The sequence below is a fragment of the Drosophila innubila genome, assembly GCF_004354385.1.
Source record: "Drosophila innubila isolate TH190305 chromosome 3L unlocalized genomic scaffold, UK_Dinn_1.0 0_D_3L, whole genome shotgun sequence".
In the NCBI taxonomy this organism is placed as follows: Eukaryota; Metazoa; Arthropoda; class Insecta; order Diptera; family Drosophilidae; genus Drosophila; species Drosophila innubila.
In genome coordinates, this window is record NW_022995376.1 from 23,232,897 (window position 1) to 23,253,155 (window position 20,259).

Genomic DNA, 20,259 nt, shown 5'->3' on the forward strand with positions numbered 1-20,259 from the left:
AAATTGACATGAAATGCGCTTTTGATTTCAAGCAATGCGATTTCCATGGAGGAGATGCTGACACTATGCTTCTGATAAATATCCGGTGAGCTTCAGATTCATTCTCTCACGAAAATTAAAAATATTTATTCTTAAATTTTTAATATTCTGTAAATTGAGTTCAATAGATTGAACCAATTTTAATACCAATCAGTCTGAAAACTCTAAAGCTTACCCATCTTTTTCTCGCTTGTAGTGTTTTTTTTTATTCCACTGCCAAGTCAACCAAATTTAAATAAATACAAACAAGTTTTATTTATAATTTTACAATTTATTTATTTAGTTGTTCTTCATCATAATTTACTTGACTTTCGTATATTTACTGGGTTTCATCATCATTATATTTAATTAAGTATATATATAGATTTATATATATAAGTACTTGAGTCTAAGTTGTTTACCTTCAATTTAATTCCACTTTTTGGTTGCTCTTCGATCCTATTTCTTTACCTTTAGTTTTACTTTTAAATTTTACTTGTTTGCCGGCATTTGCAAGTAAATGCTGATTTTTATAATTTATTTGTATAATTATACAATAATATATGTATGTATATATAGAAATTTGCTGTTTTTTCACATGATTAATAATAAATTATATTTATAATTAATTACAATAAATTGCATAACAAAATTGATTCGACTTGCTTGTTTTCCTTTTTTTTAGTTTCGTTAATATCAATTATTTATATTTAATACAATAACTTGTTATTGTATGTAGTTATATTGTTATTCTTGTTTTTTCTACATCTGTTTTTATTTCTTTACACAAATAGAAAATAATGTAAATTAATATCAATGTTAATATTTTCCACCTCTTTCTATTCCTTTCACTCCACCAGCTAATTTGCCGTCTGTTTTGTTTTTAGTTGTTTGACTTCATAATACCCATATTTAGGGTAAAAGCGAATTTGCATTAAAAAAATAAAATTAAAATCAAATGTATTGCATGACAGATCGAATGATGGGTATTGAATCTTCGGTGTACCGAAGTTTGTTTTTCTTTTTTTTTAGTTTTTCATTTGCGTCCTTTTGGGAATTGTTTGTTAGTTTTGTGGTTGAATTTAAAAACATACAAAAAATATTCGCAGTTTTGTTGCTGTTTTCATTTAATTATTTCTAAAAAAAAGAGTCTATATATATGCATATTTAATTTGTTCGATTTGATGTTGTTGTGTTAATTACTTTTCAATTTTTAATTGGATTCTTATTTGTTTGTTTAATTAATAACTATCCGTTTGATGTAGCTAAGTTCAATGCCTGCTAATATTTGTTGTTTAGTAATAAAAATTATGTAATTGATTTTGTTTTTTTCTATACATTTAGCACTTAATGGGCCAGTTAATGACCAGTTAAGGCTCGTATTGACTGTCAAAATGTTTAGCCTGTTAATTTATCATGTGACTCTTACTATAATATATATATTTGGTATTTATGACTTTTTTTTTTTCGTTTTTCATTATTTTTTTTATAACAATTACTATCATTACATGTAATTTGTTGTATTTGCATTCATAAAGTTAAGAAATTCGTTATTCATTTTGCTTTAAACAATTTAACACTCTGTTTCAATTTAATAAAAGTATTTTATAAAAGAGAAATAAAAATGTTTAAAACATTTACCAAAATGCACTGCAAATGTGTTAATTGAGACTAGAGGTGTTTCAATTAATGTTTCAGCTCCTCCAGAGCGCCGGTCTTCTTGTTCTTTTTGACCTGGGCATAGAGCGAGGCGGCTTTATAGTTGATTGGCCCATAATGCTGACTCTCAAGATCGGCATAGATGAATTCATCATCGAAACTTGCGGCATTCAATGGCTGTATTATGTATATAGCAAAATGATTAAATAATAATTGATAATATCTCTTATAGATAATGCCATTGAACATCGGTTAGGAAAGCGCACGCATGCATCATTAATAATCTATAACGCCTGTCGTAAATGTTAAACTGATAAGAGCTGATAAGAGCGTGAGAAAAGTGTGTGCTAGTATAGCATATTGAACGATTTCAAGTATCGAATCGATTGATCTCAAATTGACAGCACGACAGTTGAAATAAATTATTAACAGAAATACAAATTCATTTATTTATTAAGTAATACAAAAAAAAAACAAACGAAAGATTTACCTTTTTCTAGTTTTGTGTGACATAAAACATTTAGCTGGCATTTTTAGTTGGAAAGTTATACAAAATGAATTTAAAATATATAGGTATTGCTGCCTTTGTATGGATCCTCAAAATCGGACACATGCTATAAGAAATCAACAATTTATGTAATTTAGAACACACTTTAAATTCAATTCTATTAACGAGTATGTTAGTTTGTTTGTTTTTGGATGACGATGTTTTTGGGTTAGGCTCGAAGTTTGTTTTGAAAGTGAATCTCGACGTTGGCTTCGGCTTTGCTTTAGTATTTTCTTTTGTTTTGTTTTAGTTGTAAATAATTTAAAATAAATAGCATAAATATAGTTATAAATACAAATAAGTTGTTTGCTTGGCTTCTGTTTGGTTTTGCTTTTTTGTTTTCTCTTAAATATGTTTTCATAAATTATTTGAAAAGCATTGCTTTCTATTTACAATACGAGGGTTTACACACAAGTTTTCATATACATACACATATCTAAATTGGTAATTTACACAAAACTACTTCAAACTTAACACACATACAGTCAGAGTTGTCTTAATACATAATACTTAATAATAGCTAATAATAAATATATATCTGAAAGAATCGCTTGTTGTGCTGGGAATGTTAAGTGTTTTTAATTGTTATTTCATGAATAATTTATTAAATTTAAATTTAAACTAACTATATACACTAACAAGAAGTGGCGATCAAGTTTAAACATTGATCTTTGCACACTTTCTATTTATTCGATTTCTTCATATTGGGTTGAGAATTTCGGGCTTCTCTAGAGGCCTATTATAGTAGAATAGTACATTTATGAATATATATATGATATATGAATAATGCAGAATGAATTTGGAAATATGGGCAAGGGTTATTCTTAGCCACCTTTTACCCTTAGTTTTTCTCGTTTGTGGGCATTTTTGATATACTAGAAACTATTGTATATTTGAGTTAAGTATCGATCGTTCGAATCGCTGCTTAATTAGTTAATTTTTATTAATTATGCTATTTATAAATATGTACTTATTCCATTCCCTCTCCCACATCACCAGTTTCTACTACTCGTAAATACTAAATACCTTGTATGCGTCGTTTAGGCCTGTCTAACTATCTGACTGCCACATTTTGTGGCATTCTAAATGTGCACCTCGCGATAGCTCTGAGTCAAAAAGTATCTCAATGCACCCGCAGTTGCATTGGCAATAGCTGCATTGTTGCTGTTGCCGTTGTTGTTGTTTCTGCTGCCGCTGTGGGCAGGTGTTGTTGGCGGTGCTGTGAGATTGTGTGGTGCCATCTCCTCCTCCTCCTCCTCGTCATCATCAGCAACACCACCAACATCATTGTCATTGCCATTGTCATTGTCATTGTCATCATCGACCATGTACTCCTCCTCACAGAAGGAATAGCCCAAGTCCTCCTCTTCTTCCGCCTCATCAGCAACAGTTGCTGCTATTTTTGCTGCGGTGTCCGCAATCTGTTCGCTTTGTTCCTTCTTTGGCCGTGTAAACATAAAGTCCGGATGCGTTTTAGTTAGCACCTCCAATGCCTCCAATGAAGCAGCAGGATTTAGTTGCTGCTGCTGCTGATGTTGCTGATGTTGCTGCCGTGCCTCATTCTCTTTGCGTTTTTTACAATCAGGCAATGTGGCTGTTGCTGTTGTTGCTGCTGTTGCAGGTGTTGGTGAAATTGGCTTAAAGGCATGCCGCTCACTTAGCGCCAATGGACGATAGATGAGGGGCCCCAACTGTTGTTGCCGTTGCTGCCATTGTTGCTGTTGTTGCTCCCTCTCCAGTTGCTGCTGTTGCAGTTGGTGACGCAGCTGCTGCAATTTGCCATTGGCCGTCTGTGTGGTCTGAAAGTGGAAGGTGTGATGCTTGCGCAACGGCAGCCGCATTGGACGACGCACCACCAAGCAATCGTAGGCGCCACTGGCCAGGGGCTGTGTCGCGTGGGGCGTGGCACTTGGCATGGGCGGTACATATCTTAAATTCTGATTGCAGTCGATGATGGCAGAGTCGACAGCAGAGTCGACAGCAGAGTTGGCAGCAGTTAATCGACTCGCCTGCAGCAGCAATTCATTTGGCATTAGCATTTGTTGTTGATGATTGCCACACCCCCACCCATGCTCAAGCCCCCTCCCCCGCCACCCATTGTTGTTGCTGCTAATTTGTTGCGACGTTGTTGCAGCTGCAGTTGCTTCGCTGTTGTCGCCATTGTCGCCGTTGTTGTTGTTGTTGTTGTTGGCATTAGGGGCTTCGGCATCGATGGCATAATGCCGTTTGATATGTGCGTAGGGGTCGCTGATGGTCTGTCGTCGTAGTTTCTTGTTGCAGGCATGCATGTTGCTGCTGTTGCTGCCGTTAGTGTTGCTGCTGTTGTTGCTAGGCCGTTTAAGTGCTAAAAATGGATTATTGGCCGGCAATTGGTTTGACTGCGGTTAGTTTTGTGGTTGCAATTTATCAAAAGGCATTTTGCATGCATGCAGTTGCAATTGTATTTTAGTTATTGTTATTGTTGTTGTTGTGGGTGATAACAGCAATGCAGTATTCATGTTGTTGTGGTTGACATCAAAATTATATTTTTGTTTGCGTGTAAAGCAAGAGTGTGACATGTAAAAGAAATCAATAAAAAAATAATGAAATAATATAAGCAAATTTTGGTTAACTAAGATAATTTTATAAATTGTGTATAGAAAGTTCCAACAAAAACGCGTTGCTAAAAATTCAACTTAACCTCAACTCTTCTGTTTTGTGTGTACTTGTATAAGACATATTTTATATTATATTCAAATGATATATGTTTTATTCAAACGATATATTTTTAGGCCCATCTGTAGATTTTTTTTTATTACTAATGTTTTATGCTAGAAAAATGCACAAATAATAATTGTGTTTCATTTCACTATTCCACATAGAAGTTAACCTTTTGATTTTTGTTATTAATATCCTCTTCTTTACGTTTCGCAATACAAAAGATTATCTTTATAAATATTCTTTTAAACTGTCCATCAAACTATTCTAGTTAATTGTTTCCAAATTAAATTTATTTTCTAACGTCTCTTTATGAAAATTAAAATAAATTATTTAAAAAGAATTTAAAATTCTTATAATGCGTTTTATTTCACTGTTTCCCATGAAATTAACCTCAAGTGGTTACTTATTAATTTAATGAGTCAGTACTCTGTCATAAATATATTCCGCTTTAAAGATTTTGAGTATAGCTGGTGTTCCATATCAGCATTTCTATTAGCTACACGTGCGTATATATCTTTCCCCATTCTTAATCTTTTGATTCTAAAAGATTTTAATTTTTATATCCAAAAGATTAACAAATAATTTCTTGAACTTAGACTGAAATTGAAATAAAATACCAGTAAATTAATCAAGTTGTTGCCGCGTTGAATTCGTGCGGAAAATTAAAGAAAATGTAATTTAAAGCGAATTCGTGTGAATGTGTCTGGTGTGTGCAAATTGAAGGATTGCCCCTACTAGTTGAGCTGCCTGCCACATGCCCCGATGCACCTAAAACGAATCTTTAAGCATACGCACCTCATGTGGACCCACGCGACTTGCCAACTGTTGTGTTGTTGCTGTGGCTGTGGATGTTGCTGTTGCAGTGGAGGGTTTGCACTTGCCACGACTGGCAGCACTGGCGCTGCTGGCGACGGACAACATGGAGGCGGAATGTCCGGGCTGATGGCCCAGTTGGTACTGCTCGTAATCCTCGGGTGTTGTGATTTCCGACGTCGGTTGCTGCTGCTTGTGTTGTTGATGTTGCTGCTGCTGTTGCTGCTGTTGTTGGTGATGCGATGACGACGGACGGCGATTACAGCGATTGCTGACGCTGACGGTGCCGGTGCCGCTGCTGTAAATTGAGTTGCAGGAGCTGAGTGAGGTGGGATCTGTGACAGGAGCCGATGAGGCCGATTCATAGGACGAATTAATATTGTGGGCTGGAGAAGCGGCACGTGTTGCATGTTGCTGCTGTTGCTGCTGTTGTTGTTGACCCTCCACATTGATGTAGACAGGTTTGCGGGCAAGATTCAGACCCGAAGATGTGGCCTTATGCGCCTTGGGTGTGCGTTGTCCCAATGCCGGCAACTGAGACTCATAGGAGCTATTGGAAATGCCCGAATCGCTGCGATAAATGCTTAGGCGTTCAGGTTCCATTAATTGAAAGTCAGCTCCGACTGCGGCGCCTGCTTGGACATCAGCCTTTTGCTGGTGCTGGCGATGGTGATGTTTCTTCTTGTGGCTCGCCGAGACGACAGCAGCGGCACCAGCAGCGTCACTAGCAGCATGTGATGGCTGTGTGTGCAACTGCACGGTTGCAAGATTCAGATTCATATTCAGATTTAAGTTGCCAGCCAAGTTGTTGCTGTTGTGGTTGCTGTTGCTGCTGTGCTTCTTGCTGCTGCCGTCGCCGCCCATTTCAATGTCCAACTCGCCGCCGCACTTGTCCGCCACATTCTCATAGACGGGCGGATCGTACAGGCGCATGGGCTTGCCATTGGATTCAATATCGCCATGGCTACCGCCAGCAAAGGAATGATGCCTCTTGCACTTGGTCGCCGATGTCGCAGATGTCGATGTTGCTGTCGATGTCGATGTTGCTGTTGCCAAGGATGCATTCAAATTGTACACTGGCTTTTTGAGTTTATTTGCTGCATTGGGAAACTTTAGGGAATAGAATTTCTTGTCCATGTCCATGCGTTCCAATAAACTGCCCGCCTTGCCGCGCTTGCCACGTTGCATGCTACCCAAGAGTTCATCACCTGCCGCATCGTATTTCTTGAAATTGCTCGCTGCCAGAAACGGATTCGTATTGAGCAGAGCTGAACTGGGTGCAGGTGGTGGCGGTGGTATACGCTCAACCACCGCATATGTGGGTTGATAATCATGTTCGATGGCATTCAAAAGTTGAGCATTCGATGCTGAGTTCGTATGGAATTTCTGTGTTTGCTGTGACGATTGCTGCTGCGACTGTTGCAGCGACTGTTGCTGCTGGTGATGATGTTGCTGGTAGTATTCGGTGTAACTTTTGGGAAAGCAATTGCTTAGATTGTATTGTATTTGATCGGAACTCGATTCAAGCTGATCCATGCTACGATTGTGAGGGGGCGGGGCTGTGCAACCACGCCCGTACTGCAAAGTGTTGTACTGCTGATGATGTTGTTGTTGCTGATGCTGCAACAATTGCTGCTGCTGCTGCTGGTCGTAGTAATGTTGCTGCTGTTGAGGATGCGGATTGGGATGCGGATTCGGATGCGGATGCGGATGCTGTAGAGTCTGGTGATGTTGCTGCTGCTGGTTGCTCATTGCTTGACCAATATTTCCATTGAGTCTCTTGGGTCGTGGAGCGACGCGCACCACATTTGTGTTGTTATTAAAATTTGTAGGGGTAGTAGAGAACTGCGTGTGCGGATGCGGATGCGGATACATTTGCGAATGCGGATACATGCAATGGGATTCAGCATTGTTTCATTTATGCGGCAAAGTGGCAGCGTGTTAAGAGCGTTAAAAGAGAAAACATTCGATTAGTTGTCAGTTAGTTATGGCCCTGTTTATTTATTTTTTGGCAGTTAGTTACGGGTTACAGTTTCAGATTTACAGTTACAGTTTGAGTTTAAAGTTAATTAGTTGTGGGTGAATTGTTGTTAACTGTTTTGTGTATATATTCAGGACAAATATGTGTCGAAACTAGCGAAACAACATAGATGGGAATTATTCATTTAAGAGAAACGTGTTCTTCAATTATGTGGAATGTAACATAAATATGCGAGTTGAACGGAATTTAAGCTATTATTATATTATTATTATTATTATACATTTTTGTGTACTTCTTCGATTTTAAAAGTAATTCATTGGATGTATTCTATTATCTAATAAAGGTACAATGCCCTGACTCAATGAAATAATCTTAGAAAAAACTTTAATATTTGAATTAACTGAAAATCTAAATTTATTTTTAACAATTAAATAATCCAAATAAATATAAAAAATTAAAATTGCGATTTTCAATGTAGACTAAGGTAAAAAGCCAAACCAAGGCTGAAAGTTTTTTACTTAGAATTGAAAGTTAAAAATTAATTTGGTTAAATGTTTTTTAAAGCTATAAACTATGATTAAGTGAGCTATAAGCTGATGTTATTGCGATCAAAATTTTTAAAATGAATTCTGTATAACATTTTATTCAAATGATTTTCTGTGTATGTTATTTATTATTATCATTATATTCCCGATTGACTCGCAAATTTAATATGTAAATATTAATTGAAAGTCCATTTTAATTAAATTAAAAATATAATCTGAAGAGACTTACAAGCTAAACGTTACAAACTACCAAACTTAAGAATATAAACATTATACAAAATTAATTTAACGTCAATTAGGCATACAATTTGAGTTCTTAAGATAAAAACCAAAGCTAAGAGAAATGAAAAGGCAACCAAATTCACTTGACGAGACATAAATCATTATTATTCTTATATTTTGTAATACTTCGTTTCGTTTTTTTTTTGCGAAAAAAAAACTGAAACGGATATGCTTGATATTTTGATGTCGAAAGGAAAGCAAGAAAATAAAGAAATGAAAGAGAAAAAATGACATTGAAATGACAAATGAATGATAAATGAGACATCATTCGAAAAATGGAAATGGGAAAAGCGAAAAGCTTTAAGATTAGGCTAGCTAGTTATATAAGTACTATTCGTAAATAGATTAAAGATACATTATCTCTATATAACAGAGGAGAACCAAACTAAAAATAAATTCATATGACATATCAGTAAATATCAAAAAACAATATTGAAGAGACAGTGATAGACATAGACATTGAAAAGAGACAAAGCTTCGACTTATACATATTTACTTAATACGATTAAGATCAAACTTTTTATAGGCAATATTACGATATTAGCGCAGTGTGTGGATGCGTTCTGTGTGTGTGCGTGTGTGTGGTGTGTGTGGTGTGCGGGTGTGAGTGAGTGAGTGTGTGTGTATTAAACAAATCTGAATACTCATTTCTAGGTTATGTTGAATAAACAATAAGTATAACTGTACCTTGTTAGGTGCCGTTTGCAGACCATGAAACGGTAGATTCTCATACTCGCCAGGTTCCGTCAATGGATCCCCCAAAGAAGACGACTTGTCGTGTACTATATAGTATACGTATACGGATCGGTTGATTTTGGCGGTTAGCATTGCATTTGTTTTTAATCATAACAATTCATTTGTATTTGTGTATTATTTGTTTGTTTTTCATTTTTTTTATCGCCACGTTTTTGGTAAATCAGAACGGCGAATGAAATAAATGTGAACGAAAAAATGTTTTGAAAATTGAAAAAGAAGAAGAAAATTGAATTAGTCAATTATAAAATTATAAGCTATTTAGACTAAAAATTAATTCACTAAAATTAAACTAAAGTTTTTCTTTCATATGTTCTGTGGTAATACCTATAAATCGAAAGCCTATACAAATAATAGTTTCTTAATTAAAATTTGTATTAAGTTTTATATTTTATTTAATGTAGTTTCTTAATTATTTTTATTTAAAGTCATGCAGAAACTTGAACAGAGGACAATTCACAAGCAGGCAACATTTAAACATTTAACAAGTGCAGGACAAAAAACGAAAAAATTAGAAAAGAAAATCTGCTTATAAAATATATGTTTATACAATAGTATTATTAGGAACATCGATTGTTTAACTAATGACAAGTTGCTGATTGCGGTAGCTGATGTTTCTCATTGTGGCTCTATAAATAATTTAGATGATGATGAATTTTGAGCATTTCATTGTGTTTTCTTACTTGTTGTTGTCTTTTTCTCTTTTTCTTTCTTTCTCGCTTGTTTAAATGAGGACCTCGTGGCTCGATTCTTTATATAAAATTACTTACAGCGATAAGTTGTGGTACAAAGAGACACAGATTAGGCAAAATGAGGACAGATAGCTCAGAATACAAGTTAGAGTATTTACAATGTGTGTGTGAAATGTTGAATGATGTGGAATGGATTGTGGATTTTGGAAGTACCCGAATAGAGAAAAAATATTTATAAATGGATTACAACGCAAAGTATTGCACTTGACTTTGATGGGCATTTTTATAATGCAAACTATTCTAAAACAAAGAAAGTTTATCAAATATTTCTTCTCGTGATTTTTTAAAATTAATTGTAAATAATATCAATTACTTAGCTCATTTAATAGAGCTTATATTTTCTTTTAAAACTAAAATAAGTATTTTTTAATTTAATTTTCTTTTTATATTCTTTCTAAATTATTTTAAAAATATTAATGTCCCCTTTAAAACTTAAACTAATAGATTTCAGATTTTAACTTGTATACAAAGAATATAATTAATCATTTTTATCTTTAATGGACAAATGCAATTCAGCATTTTTCCCAAAATGAAATTTGCGAATCTGAAAACTGAAAGTTCATATAGGTATAAATTGTTTTGGGATTTATTTTCGCAAAATTAAAGAGAGAGAGATGAAAGAATTTTCTTTCATTTGGCAAGTCACCTTTGGTTAATAACTTCTCATAGATACGGGAAAGTCACGTTAGGATATTCGTGGAAAATATTGCAGATACATGAGCAGAATGTATTTAAATAAACAGGCTAGGAAACGAGAGGCGTGGAATTCAATTGAGAAACGTAATCAATGTAAATGATTTATGAGTTGACTGGGAGTGAATGGATGAGTGTTGGGAATGAATATGAGTACATGAGTATATGAGACCTATATATGGGAATGACTTGTGAGTTTCTTCTTACTTTGGACGCGTTCGACTCGACTCGGGGAGACGACAACGGTGCGTTTGAGCAACGGCGGCAGACTGCTGTTGCCGCGGGGAATACTCGTGTTGCTGCCGCTGCTTAACAACAGCTGTTGCTGCTGTTGCTGCTGCTGTTGCTGCTGTCCAGGGCCACGACGCAATGGCAATATTGGTGGCGGGGGACGCGGCGGTGGCGTGGGGCACTTGAGTATGCCCCGCTGTGGTTGCAGCTGTGCTGGCTCCAAGCCAGGCCCAACGTGGGCTGTTGTTGCTGGTGCTAGTGTTGCTGCGGTGTCCATTGGCGCTGTCTTGCCTAATGAAGGCGCTTGAAATGTCACAGAGACATGTGATTGGACACTGCTGGGACTGCAAGTTGTCGCTGACTGTGTTGTTGCTGTGGCTGTGACTGATGTTGTTGTTGTTGTTGTAGTTGTGGCATTAGTTGCTGATGTTGTTGGCGTCTTTTTGTAGGTGACTAGCGATACGTGAAGTTGTGTGTGCGTGCGTGTGTGTGTGAATTATAATATGCAACATCAAAGAAGCAAATGATAAATAAAAAAAAATACAAATCATAAATTAACTATTGTCTGAAGAGTCATTGAGTATGTTGTTGTTGTTGATTTTACCACTGCCACTGCAACGTATGCCCTTGAGGCGATGCTGGGCTGCAAACGGCGACTCCTGACTGCCACGCCCACGCCAAAATGTCTGCAATAGACCCACATGACTGCGCTGACTGTCCCGGATGCCATCATTGTCCTCACTTCGTTTCGCTCGTCGAAAGACAAAGTTCCAAATGCGTTGCATGCTGCCAGGAACAGCAGCTGTTGCTGCTGTTGCTGCTGCTGTGGCAACAGTTGCTGTCGTTGTGGTTGCTGCTGGATTCGGATTGTCCAGGCAGGCGGCAAGCTCGGGCATCGCCTCAGCTGCTGTGGCATCTGTCGATGGCAAGGCAATGTCATTCGGATTAGTCTTCATCAGTCTAAGCTTTCCCGCTGCAGCTGCTGCTGTTGCTATCGCTGTTGTGGTTGCTGTTGTTGTTGCTGCTGTTGTTGCTGTTGCTGTTGTATCCATCACCATCACCTCGGTTAGCATTGTGCTATTTGAGTTAGTTTGGCTATCATTCAACACGGCACTTAACTGCGCCGACAATTGACTCGCATTTGGATTTGCATTTGGATTTGCATTTGGTTTGAGGGTCATGCGATTCACGGCGAGATTCTCTTTGGTGTCGCTGCTCACGTGCAACATGACGCCTGGCCGCAGTGGCCAGCGTGGCGGCGACTTGGGCACTGTGGCATGCAACGCGCCATTGCGCTCTGTGGGCGGGGGCGTGGCCAGCTCATTGTTGTTCTCCGTTGCGGGCAGCTTTAGTTGCTGCTGCTGCTGCTGCTGTTGCTGTTGCAGTTGTTGCGGTGGCAATAACGTTGCCGGCAACAATGTGGCTTCTGCTGGCGTTGTCTCTTGTATGGGCAGTGCCACGCCCACTTGCGGCAGCACCGGCTGATATGATAGCACACTGTATGCAGTGGGTGTGTGTGTGTGTGTATGAGCATGTTTTGTTGTTGTTGTCAGTTGCAGTTGTTGTTGTTAGCGTGTGTTTGAATTAAGCAAAGCGTTCAACAATTGATTACGAGTGTGACAAACACACACATAGATAGAAATATGCATATATATATAACAAAAGTTACATTTGTGTATGTTGTTTTTGTTGTTGTTTGTGGTTGTTGTTGGGTGCGCACATTTAGCAATAATTGCAACGGAACAAGATAAAATTGCATGGAAATAAATATAAACAAAATAAAACGATAAATTGTGATTTAAAATAGGCAAATCGTAGTCAAATTACTAAGCAGAAAAAAGCATGCCAGCTTTAAGTATTTATAAATATTATTTTAAGATTTCATTTTAATTATTTTCAAATATGTACTTTAAAAACTTAAATCTTCAAAAAGGAATACAATTTTTAAGGATTTTAAATTGCAATTTTAATAATTTGGCACTCGAATTTTTCTAAAAATATACATAAACTGATTTATTAAATTGTTTAGTGATTCGCCACTTGATTGACCCAGATTCAGTCATATAGACAACGCATATATAAAAGACGTGAAATTGGGACAACATAAAAATGTATGTCAATAAATCATTTTTAAGAAACTTAAAATTGAATTTAGCTAAATACTATTTAAAAAAATATTACCAAATCATTTTTGGAGAATCAATTTAAGAATTATAATTAACTTGAACAAAAAAATATATATATATGCATATAAGCATGTTGGTAAAATATCAATTATGCTTTTGTTTTTAATAAACTGATTTTTTTTTAATTTTAAATATTTAAATGCGTAAGGCAAATAAGAATTTAATTAATAATTTTGACTAAAACTATCTCAAATTGCACTTTAAAAGTAAAATGCAACTAAAAAATTGTAAAAGATTTTTGAAAATTTTCTTTTTTTTAGCGAACAAAAATAAAAGATTTTGAAATAATGTCACAAAAAGTTACTCAAGTTCTGATTAAATCGATTGAATATGGAAAAGAAATGTAGCACTTACCTCTGATTGGCACTAATGGATACTTCCGTATGATCTTTACCAAATGAATTTTAAATCAAATGACAATTTTGTTTGTTTGTTATTGTAGTTGTTGATGGTGTTGTTGTTGTTATAGATGTTGATGTGTTTGGGTGTGTGTGATCAGTTTTGATTAGCATTAAAAGCAGCGTATTAAAATGTTGTTGTTTGTGGTTGTTTGTTGTTGTTTGTAGTTGTTGTTGTTGTGGTTACAGCGAGCAATTGTTTATTAAAGCAGCATAGAGACAACAATATATATTATACACAAGTGTATGAGTCAAATAGATAGATAGATCGATAGATAGAGATAGATGTAGAGTTGGAGTGAGAGTTGGCAGGCGAAATTAATTAAAATGGTTGCAAGCAATGCACAAAAAATGTTAACAGAAAATTGGAAAAAAGAGGCAATATATTGTTGTTCATTGTGGTAGTTAATTAGTTGTTGTTGTTTATACAGTTATTGTTGTGGTATTGTAATTAATGTTAGCATTTCATATTGTTAAATTATTTTATCAAATTTGCATTGATGTTCCATAGATGATGTTGTTGTTGTGTTTGTTGTTGAAGCATTTAACAGGGATGCAGCCAAGCAATATTGTTGTGGTTGTTTACACAAATACCCATTCATATGTATAATTGAAAAGTATAAACAAAAAATAAGGAAAATAAAATAAGTACATAATTATTAATTATAATTATGTTTGTTCGCTTTTTGTTAATTCAATAATTTTTCCAACTGTAAATATGATTTAACGGCCAAGTAGTTACATATTAAATAAAAATATGCAATTTACTGGCAACAACAAAAAAAAAAATACATAATAATACTCATAAGCACAGCGCTGCAAAAGCTTAAAATCGGTAATTAAAACAACTGCAAACAGAATGAACATAAAAACGTGGCCTACTTATAAGGGCCGCAGAGGAGAAGGGCGGAAAAGCAAAGCTATTTGAATTGCATATGGTAATAGGTTGGCCAACACTTATGTGGGCTAACAAGAAGCTAACTAGGGTATTGGAAAATCAAGGGTATTATTAACTTGTGCAAGTGTTCTGTAACCTGATTCAATTTGAGTCGAGCATGCTGCGAGGCAGTAGAAAAATGCACATGCAAAAGTCGAAAGCGAAGGTAAATTTCAAATGAAATACATTCAAAATAAATTATAATAATATATTCGTAAATTAATTAATTAAAGTTTCGGTTGTGGTAAATTGTTGAAGGTTTAACTTAAACTCGTTGTCGCTGTTTCTCTTTTCTTGTTTTTTTTTTGTCTAAAACTATGCTAGGGTAACATTTCCATAATATGGCCAAAAATGACGGACACTTTGGCCAAGTCAAATGGCAGTTGTAGTTGTTGTTGTTGTTGTACTCACATTTATCCTGACGCCGGCGGCGACGGCATATGCAAATAATTATGCAACAAATAATGATGACGGCCAGCAATAAGGCCAATATGGCGGCAACCAGTATAATGAGCGTCGTTTTGTCCCAACGCTGCCACCAGGCCAATTGTTCTATAAAGGAGAAAAATGGGAGAGAAACAGAGAGGCGAAGAGTGGAGAAAGAGATCAGCATTAATATATACATGAGTAGAACAAACTTAAAGCAAAGTATAACAAAAGTTGTCTGAAGGGGGAAAAATACTCGTACATCATGCAATTCTTTTAAAGTCCAATGGCTGCCTACTTAGCTGACTGACTGACTGACTGACTGACTGACTGACTGACTGACTGACTGACTGACCGACTGACTGACTGACCGACTGACTGACCACTGACCGACCGACTGACCGGACCGACTGACTGACCGGACTGACTGACCGACTGACCGACTGACCGACCGACTGACGACTGACCTGACTGACCGACCGACTGACTGACCGACTGACCGACCACTGACTGACTTACCGACCGACTGACCGACTGACCGGACGACCTGACCGACTGACTGACCGACCGACCGACCGACCGACTGACCGACCACTGACTGACCGACCGACTGACCGACTGACCGGACTGACTGACTCGACCGACCGACCTGACTGACCACTGACCGACCGACACTGACTGACCGACTGACCTGACTGCCGACGACTGACTGACCTGACTGACCGGACGACTGACCTGACTGACTGACTGACCACTGACTGACCTGACTGACTGACTGACTGACTGACTGACTGACTGACTGACTGACTGACTGACTGACTGACTGACTGACTGACTGGCTGTCAGGCAACTTTAATTTATCAACTTGTCACATGGTTTTGCCATTGCAGACCTCCGGCTTCAGTTCCGCACACAAATGCATTGCATGTTTTACTTACAAAAGTAGCCCCCCTTTTCACCTCTGTGGTTGGTTTTGCAGCCCTGTCACGCCCTCGTAATATGCCATTGTCTTATGGAAACTGTGCTAGGCAGCTGGCAGCAGCATCCTTCATCCTTCGCCGTCTCTCATTGTTTTCCATATTTGCTATAATTCAGCTGTTTATCATCCAAACAAATGAATTGTCTTTGCCAACAGCATGCACTACATCTCTCTCACTCCAGCTATATATCTATCTCCCTCTTTCTATCTGTGTGGCAGCTGGCTTTGTTTCGTGGCAGCATTTATCTCGTGTATGTATTTGTTTTCTGAGTGTATTCACATATGTTATGAGCTATTCATTTTGGCATCGTGTGGATTCGCGTGTCAACAACATTTAGCAGTTGGCGACCACTCCTCAAACCCACCCAACCACCCAACGAACCACTAAGCCCGCTATCTACTTCCTATCTTATGCAATTAAACAAGCGAGAGAGCGACAAATGAAAAATGGCGGCTTTTAGTTTTAGTTCGTTCACTGTATAAGTAAATGTCTGCCTTAATGCGTGTGAGTGTGTGTTTGTGTGTGTGTTCATGTGTGTGGATGTGTCTCTGCTTATGTGGATTAGCATAAGAATGTGGCACAGCAGCAGTGGCAGCAACAGCAGCATTTGCGGCTTTAGTTCGCATATATCTTGTAGTCGGTCATTGCATCATTTGTAAGCAAGCATTTAAATATGCTAGCAGCGCCATCTGGTGCTCAGTTTTGAAAACTCGTTTTGAGGCAGTTTTGTTACTTCAATATTTTGTAGTGCTATTAATTATTAATTAATTGTAAATACGTTCTATTTAACCGTCTTGTGTCTAATATATATTCATTATTAGTTTATTAGGACAGACAAATCTTATTTAAACTTGTTTTGACTATTCACTTTAAGATTCATTTCATATAAATACAAATTAATTATTAGATAATTTCAAAATGGTAGTACTTTTGAATTCTTTTCAGCCCTAAATTTAATAGAAATTAAAATTCACAATTATTATAACTTAATTGTGCGACAGAGAATTATGTTAGAAAGGGACTATTCCAATTAAAATATTTTTACCAAGAATTCTTAAATCTATATATCTCTTTGTCCTGACCGACAAAATATACTTTTCTTTATTTTTTAATTCGAATTTTTTATTTTTATTGAAAAAACGGTTATTACTTTATCCAGTTAAGCTTCAATTAATTTGAATTAAATGCAGACACCAGGCTAAAACTTATCTTTCCATATATTATTAGCATTACAAGTAGCAGAGACTTGGTCAGTGTAGCGAGTATGTATTGTGTGTTTATTTTTAAGTATTGCGGGGTATTTTTATAACGTTAATATACTAATAGTTTCGCATGCATCTACTTACTCTTTGGTCGCACTAATTCATTAGAAGCGGCGTTAGTGAGGCATAAGAACAGTGGATTAGCATTAAAATAGTAAAGCAAAGATGGGGAAAGACAGGAAGTGTAGCAAATAAGTTAATACACAGACAGAATAGGATTTCAAACACCAAACGGTTTGCCCAATCTAGCAACAATTTTGGGTAAAACTCAACTGTTTTCTCAAACTCAAAAACGATAAACAAAAAATGAAATAAAGGAGAAATGAAATGTGAACTCGTTTGGGACTTTTTTACCTTGCCACCAAATATAAAGTGCTGAACCAGCTGTCAATATAATAATAAAAAACCGAAAAGTTGATATTTTGAATATAAATAATAAGATGTGATAGGATGTGATTGAAGCTAGGAATGTGAGAGGAGGTCACTGGATTTTGTTCTAGGGATGTACATATTTATTTATTATAATCGATCATAAAACAAAAACAACTAAAGAAGCTCTAAAATCTAAAGTGGACCATATAAATACGAGAAATGCTGGCGTCATCAGCTGTCAAATTTCAATTTCAATTTCAATTCAATCAATGAAATGGATAAAAAGTGGCTTAGTGAGTGGACATAGTAAAAGGAACGGGACGCGGGCATTAAAACCGCTAAAAACCCTTAAGAAAAAAAAAAAAAAAAAGTGACTTAAACAGCTGCAAAAAGAAATCACAGCGCATAAAAGGAAAAGCAGAAGTGGAGAAAAACTCAACTGATTCTCGTAAAAGGTAAAGAGGAAAAAACGCAAAATCAATTTCCGTTGGTTGTAATAAAACGTGGCGCATGTTAGAATAACAGGTAAGCGAATGGGAAGGGGGGAAGGTGGGGTGGAATGGTTAAAATGGGGTTTGTGGTGGGGAGTATAGAAATTGCTGGTCTGTTGCTGAGCGGCAAACAATTCCCTAATTGCCACAACGCCAGCAACGTGGCCGCCATTTTAGTTTAAAGCGGAAGCAGCTAGCCACCATTTTATGCAGAGCATCAACAAAACATCAACAAAAAAAATAGTAATAATAAAATGATGGAAGACCGGAAAGCGGAAACAGATGAAGCAAATATTGACAGTAATCAGCTTCCGTTTCCTTTTCCACTTCTCTACACAGTTTATGGATGTTTTTAAACGCGTTCCAATCTCAATCTCAACTCACCAGCAACTTCAATCTCACAGAATGCACCAGGACCCACAGTATTGTTGGCCACACAGCGATAAGTCCTGGCAATGGCATAATCCTCCTGCAGTATGTAAAAGCTTCTGTCCTCTGTCTTCTTGTCGCCGCTGCCCAACGATTCAACTGTTTCATTTTCAGCTTTAATTGACCATGAAAAATCGGCCTGTAAAGTGGTAAAATAAGCAAAGAAATGTGAGTTAAAAAAGAGAGTCAAAACGCACAGAAAAAAACCTTTTTTCACCTATGAAAGTTTCTTTGTTCCCATTTATATTTCTGTTTCTACATCTACTTTTGCACCTATCTACAGTTTTGACTTTGTTTTTTCTTCTATTTGCCTTCGGCTTAACACCTTTCACTTTGGAAATCCTACATCTTGTTTCTGCATTGACTTGTTATATTTCTTTTGAGTGTTGTTCTGGCATTTTATGGTTTTTTCTCAACTTTGCTAAGACAGCTTTCAAGTTGTTGCTTAATGTCATGAATATGGCCAATGGCTTGTTGGCTAATAAGAATTATAAGTCAATTGCTCTTTGAAATTGCAATTGAAGTGGAATATTCCTAACTGGATATTTGTATTAATTAAGGATTATTAAGAATATACAAAAACATCTTCAATAACTGCCCCACTGTCTCTCTCAGTCAATTCTAATTTGTTACACAAAATGTTAAGTGTATATAAATAATTATGAAATACCTTAAAAATTGATTAGCTTTAGAAAACATTAAATACATAAATGTATAAGCTCAGACTATTTGAATAAGTTTTCAACAATTTGAGAATGTCTTGAATAATCTTCAATTTCAGTAAACCAATTATGCTCGACACTTCAGCTCAAATGTTCTTATCTACTCATACAAGATATTTATTGATGCTTAAGTTAATGCCACGATATGAGTTTATTCACCTGGAATTCAAGTAATCCGATAATAATCTTCAATTTAAGTAGCTGCAAAATGCAACCATTTTGTCGGGTTAAACATCCTTAATCCCATGTACCCTTATCTACGCGTACACATGTCCTTAAATGCTTCATTCAAGCGCAGCCAGTTTCCATTCGCATCAATCTCTTCATCTGATTGCGAGCTCGATTATTAAATTTTAACTTTACGCCCGTTGAATAATTTCCAATCAAATAATTACGAGCCAGCGACTTTGCCCCACTCCACATCCACATCCTCTGCCTCTGCCTCTGCCTGTGCGTGGCCATAAATCTCTGGGCCAACCTGCAGGTTACTTTATCCTCCCCCTTCCTGCCAGCCCATACTCTAACCATGCCCCACTCTACCGCCAGCTTAATCGCCAGGCACGCTTTAACTCAAGTAACGCTAAAGCAAATGCAATTGCAGAGACAGAGACAGATAGAAAGAGAGAGAGAGAGAGAGAAAGAAGAAGCAGCAGAATGCTGCACTGATTTATGCGGCATGGCAAAAAGTGCGAACTCCAAACTGAAGCTGGGAGTCGAGTTCGATGTGGCAGTGGCAACTTGGCTGCAACTGTAGCTGTAGCTGTAGCTGTTGCCGACAGCAGATCCGTTTCCCGGCCAAAAGGTAAACTCATAAAATTGAAAATTCTTGCAGCTACCTGCATAAATAAAAACTCGAAAAAAAAATGCTGGGAAAACATGGAGAAAAAACTTCAACCTCCCTATTGGGTTAGCAGCATCCGTTTCCACCCATTGGCTCCACCCTTCAGCAGGCACCACAATTGAAATGCTATCGTTATTGCCATTTCGATGGCCTGCAACGGCCAAAAGGCATGTGTGTGTGTGTATGTGTGTGTGTGTTGTATATGTGTGTGGTAGTGTGCCCTTGCTGAGGGTATAACTAA

The 20,259-nt window shown here is 36.8% G+C and overlaps 1 protein-coding gene across 1 annotated transcript in view; it reads right to left on the minus strand.

The window, feature by feature from the left end:
* Positions 1-1,588: 1,588 nt before the first annotated feature.
* LOC117788511 overlaps positions 1,589-20,259 on the minus strand; it is a 69,401-nt gene continuing 50,730 nt past the window's right edge. Inside the window, exons 19-25 of the mRNA XM_034627294.1 lie at positions 18,411-18,594; positions 14,907-15,047; positions 9,233-9,327; positions 7,463-7,582; positions 5,720-7,357; positions 3,319-4,296; positions 1,589-1,854 (exon numbers count right to left, since the gene is read on the minus strand). Of these exons, the coding sequence (XP_034483185.1) occupies positions 1,705-1,854; positions 3,319-4,296; positions 5,720-7,357; positions 7,463-7,582; positions 9,233-9,327; positions 14,907-15,047; positions 18,411-18,594 (3,306 nt within the window). The 3' untranslated portion in view covers positions 1,589-1,704. The remainder of the gene's footprint in view (positions 1,855-3,318; positions 4,297-5,719; positions 7,358-7,462; positions 7,583-9,232; positions 9,328-14,906; positions 15,048-18,410; positions 18,595-20,259) is intronic.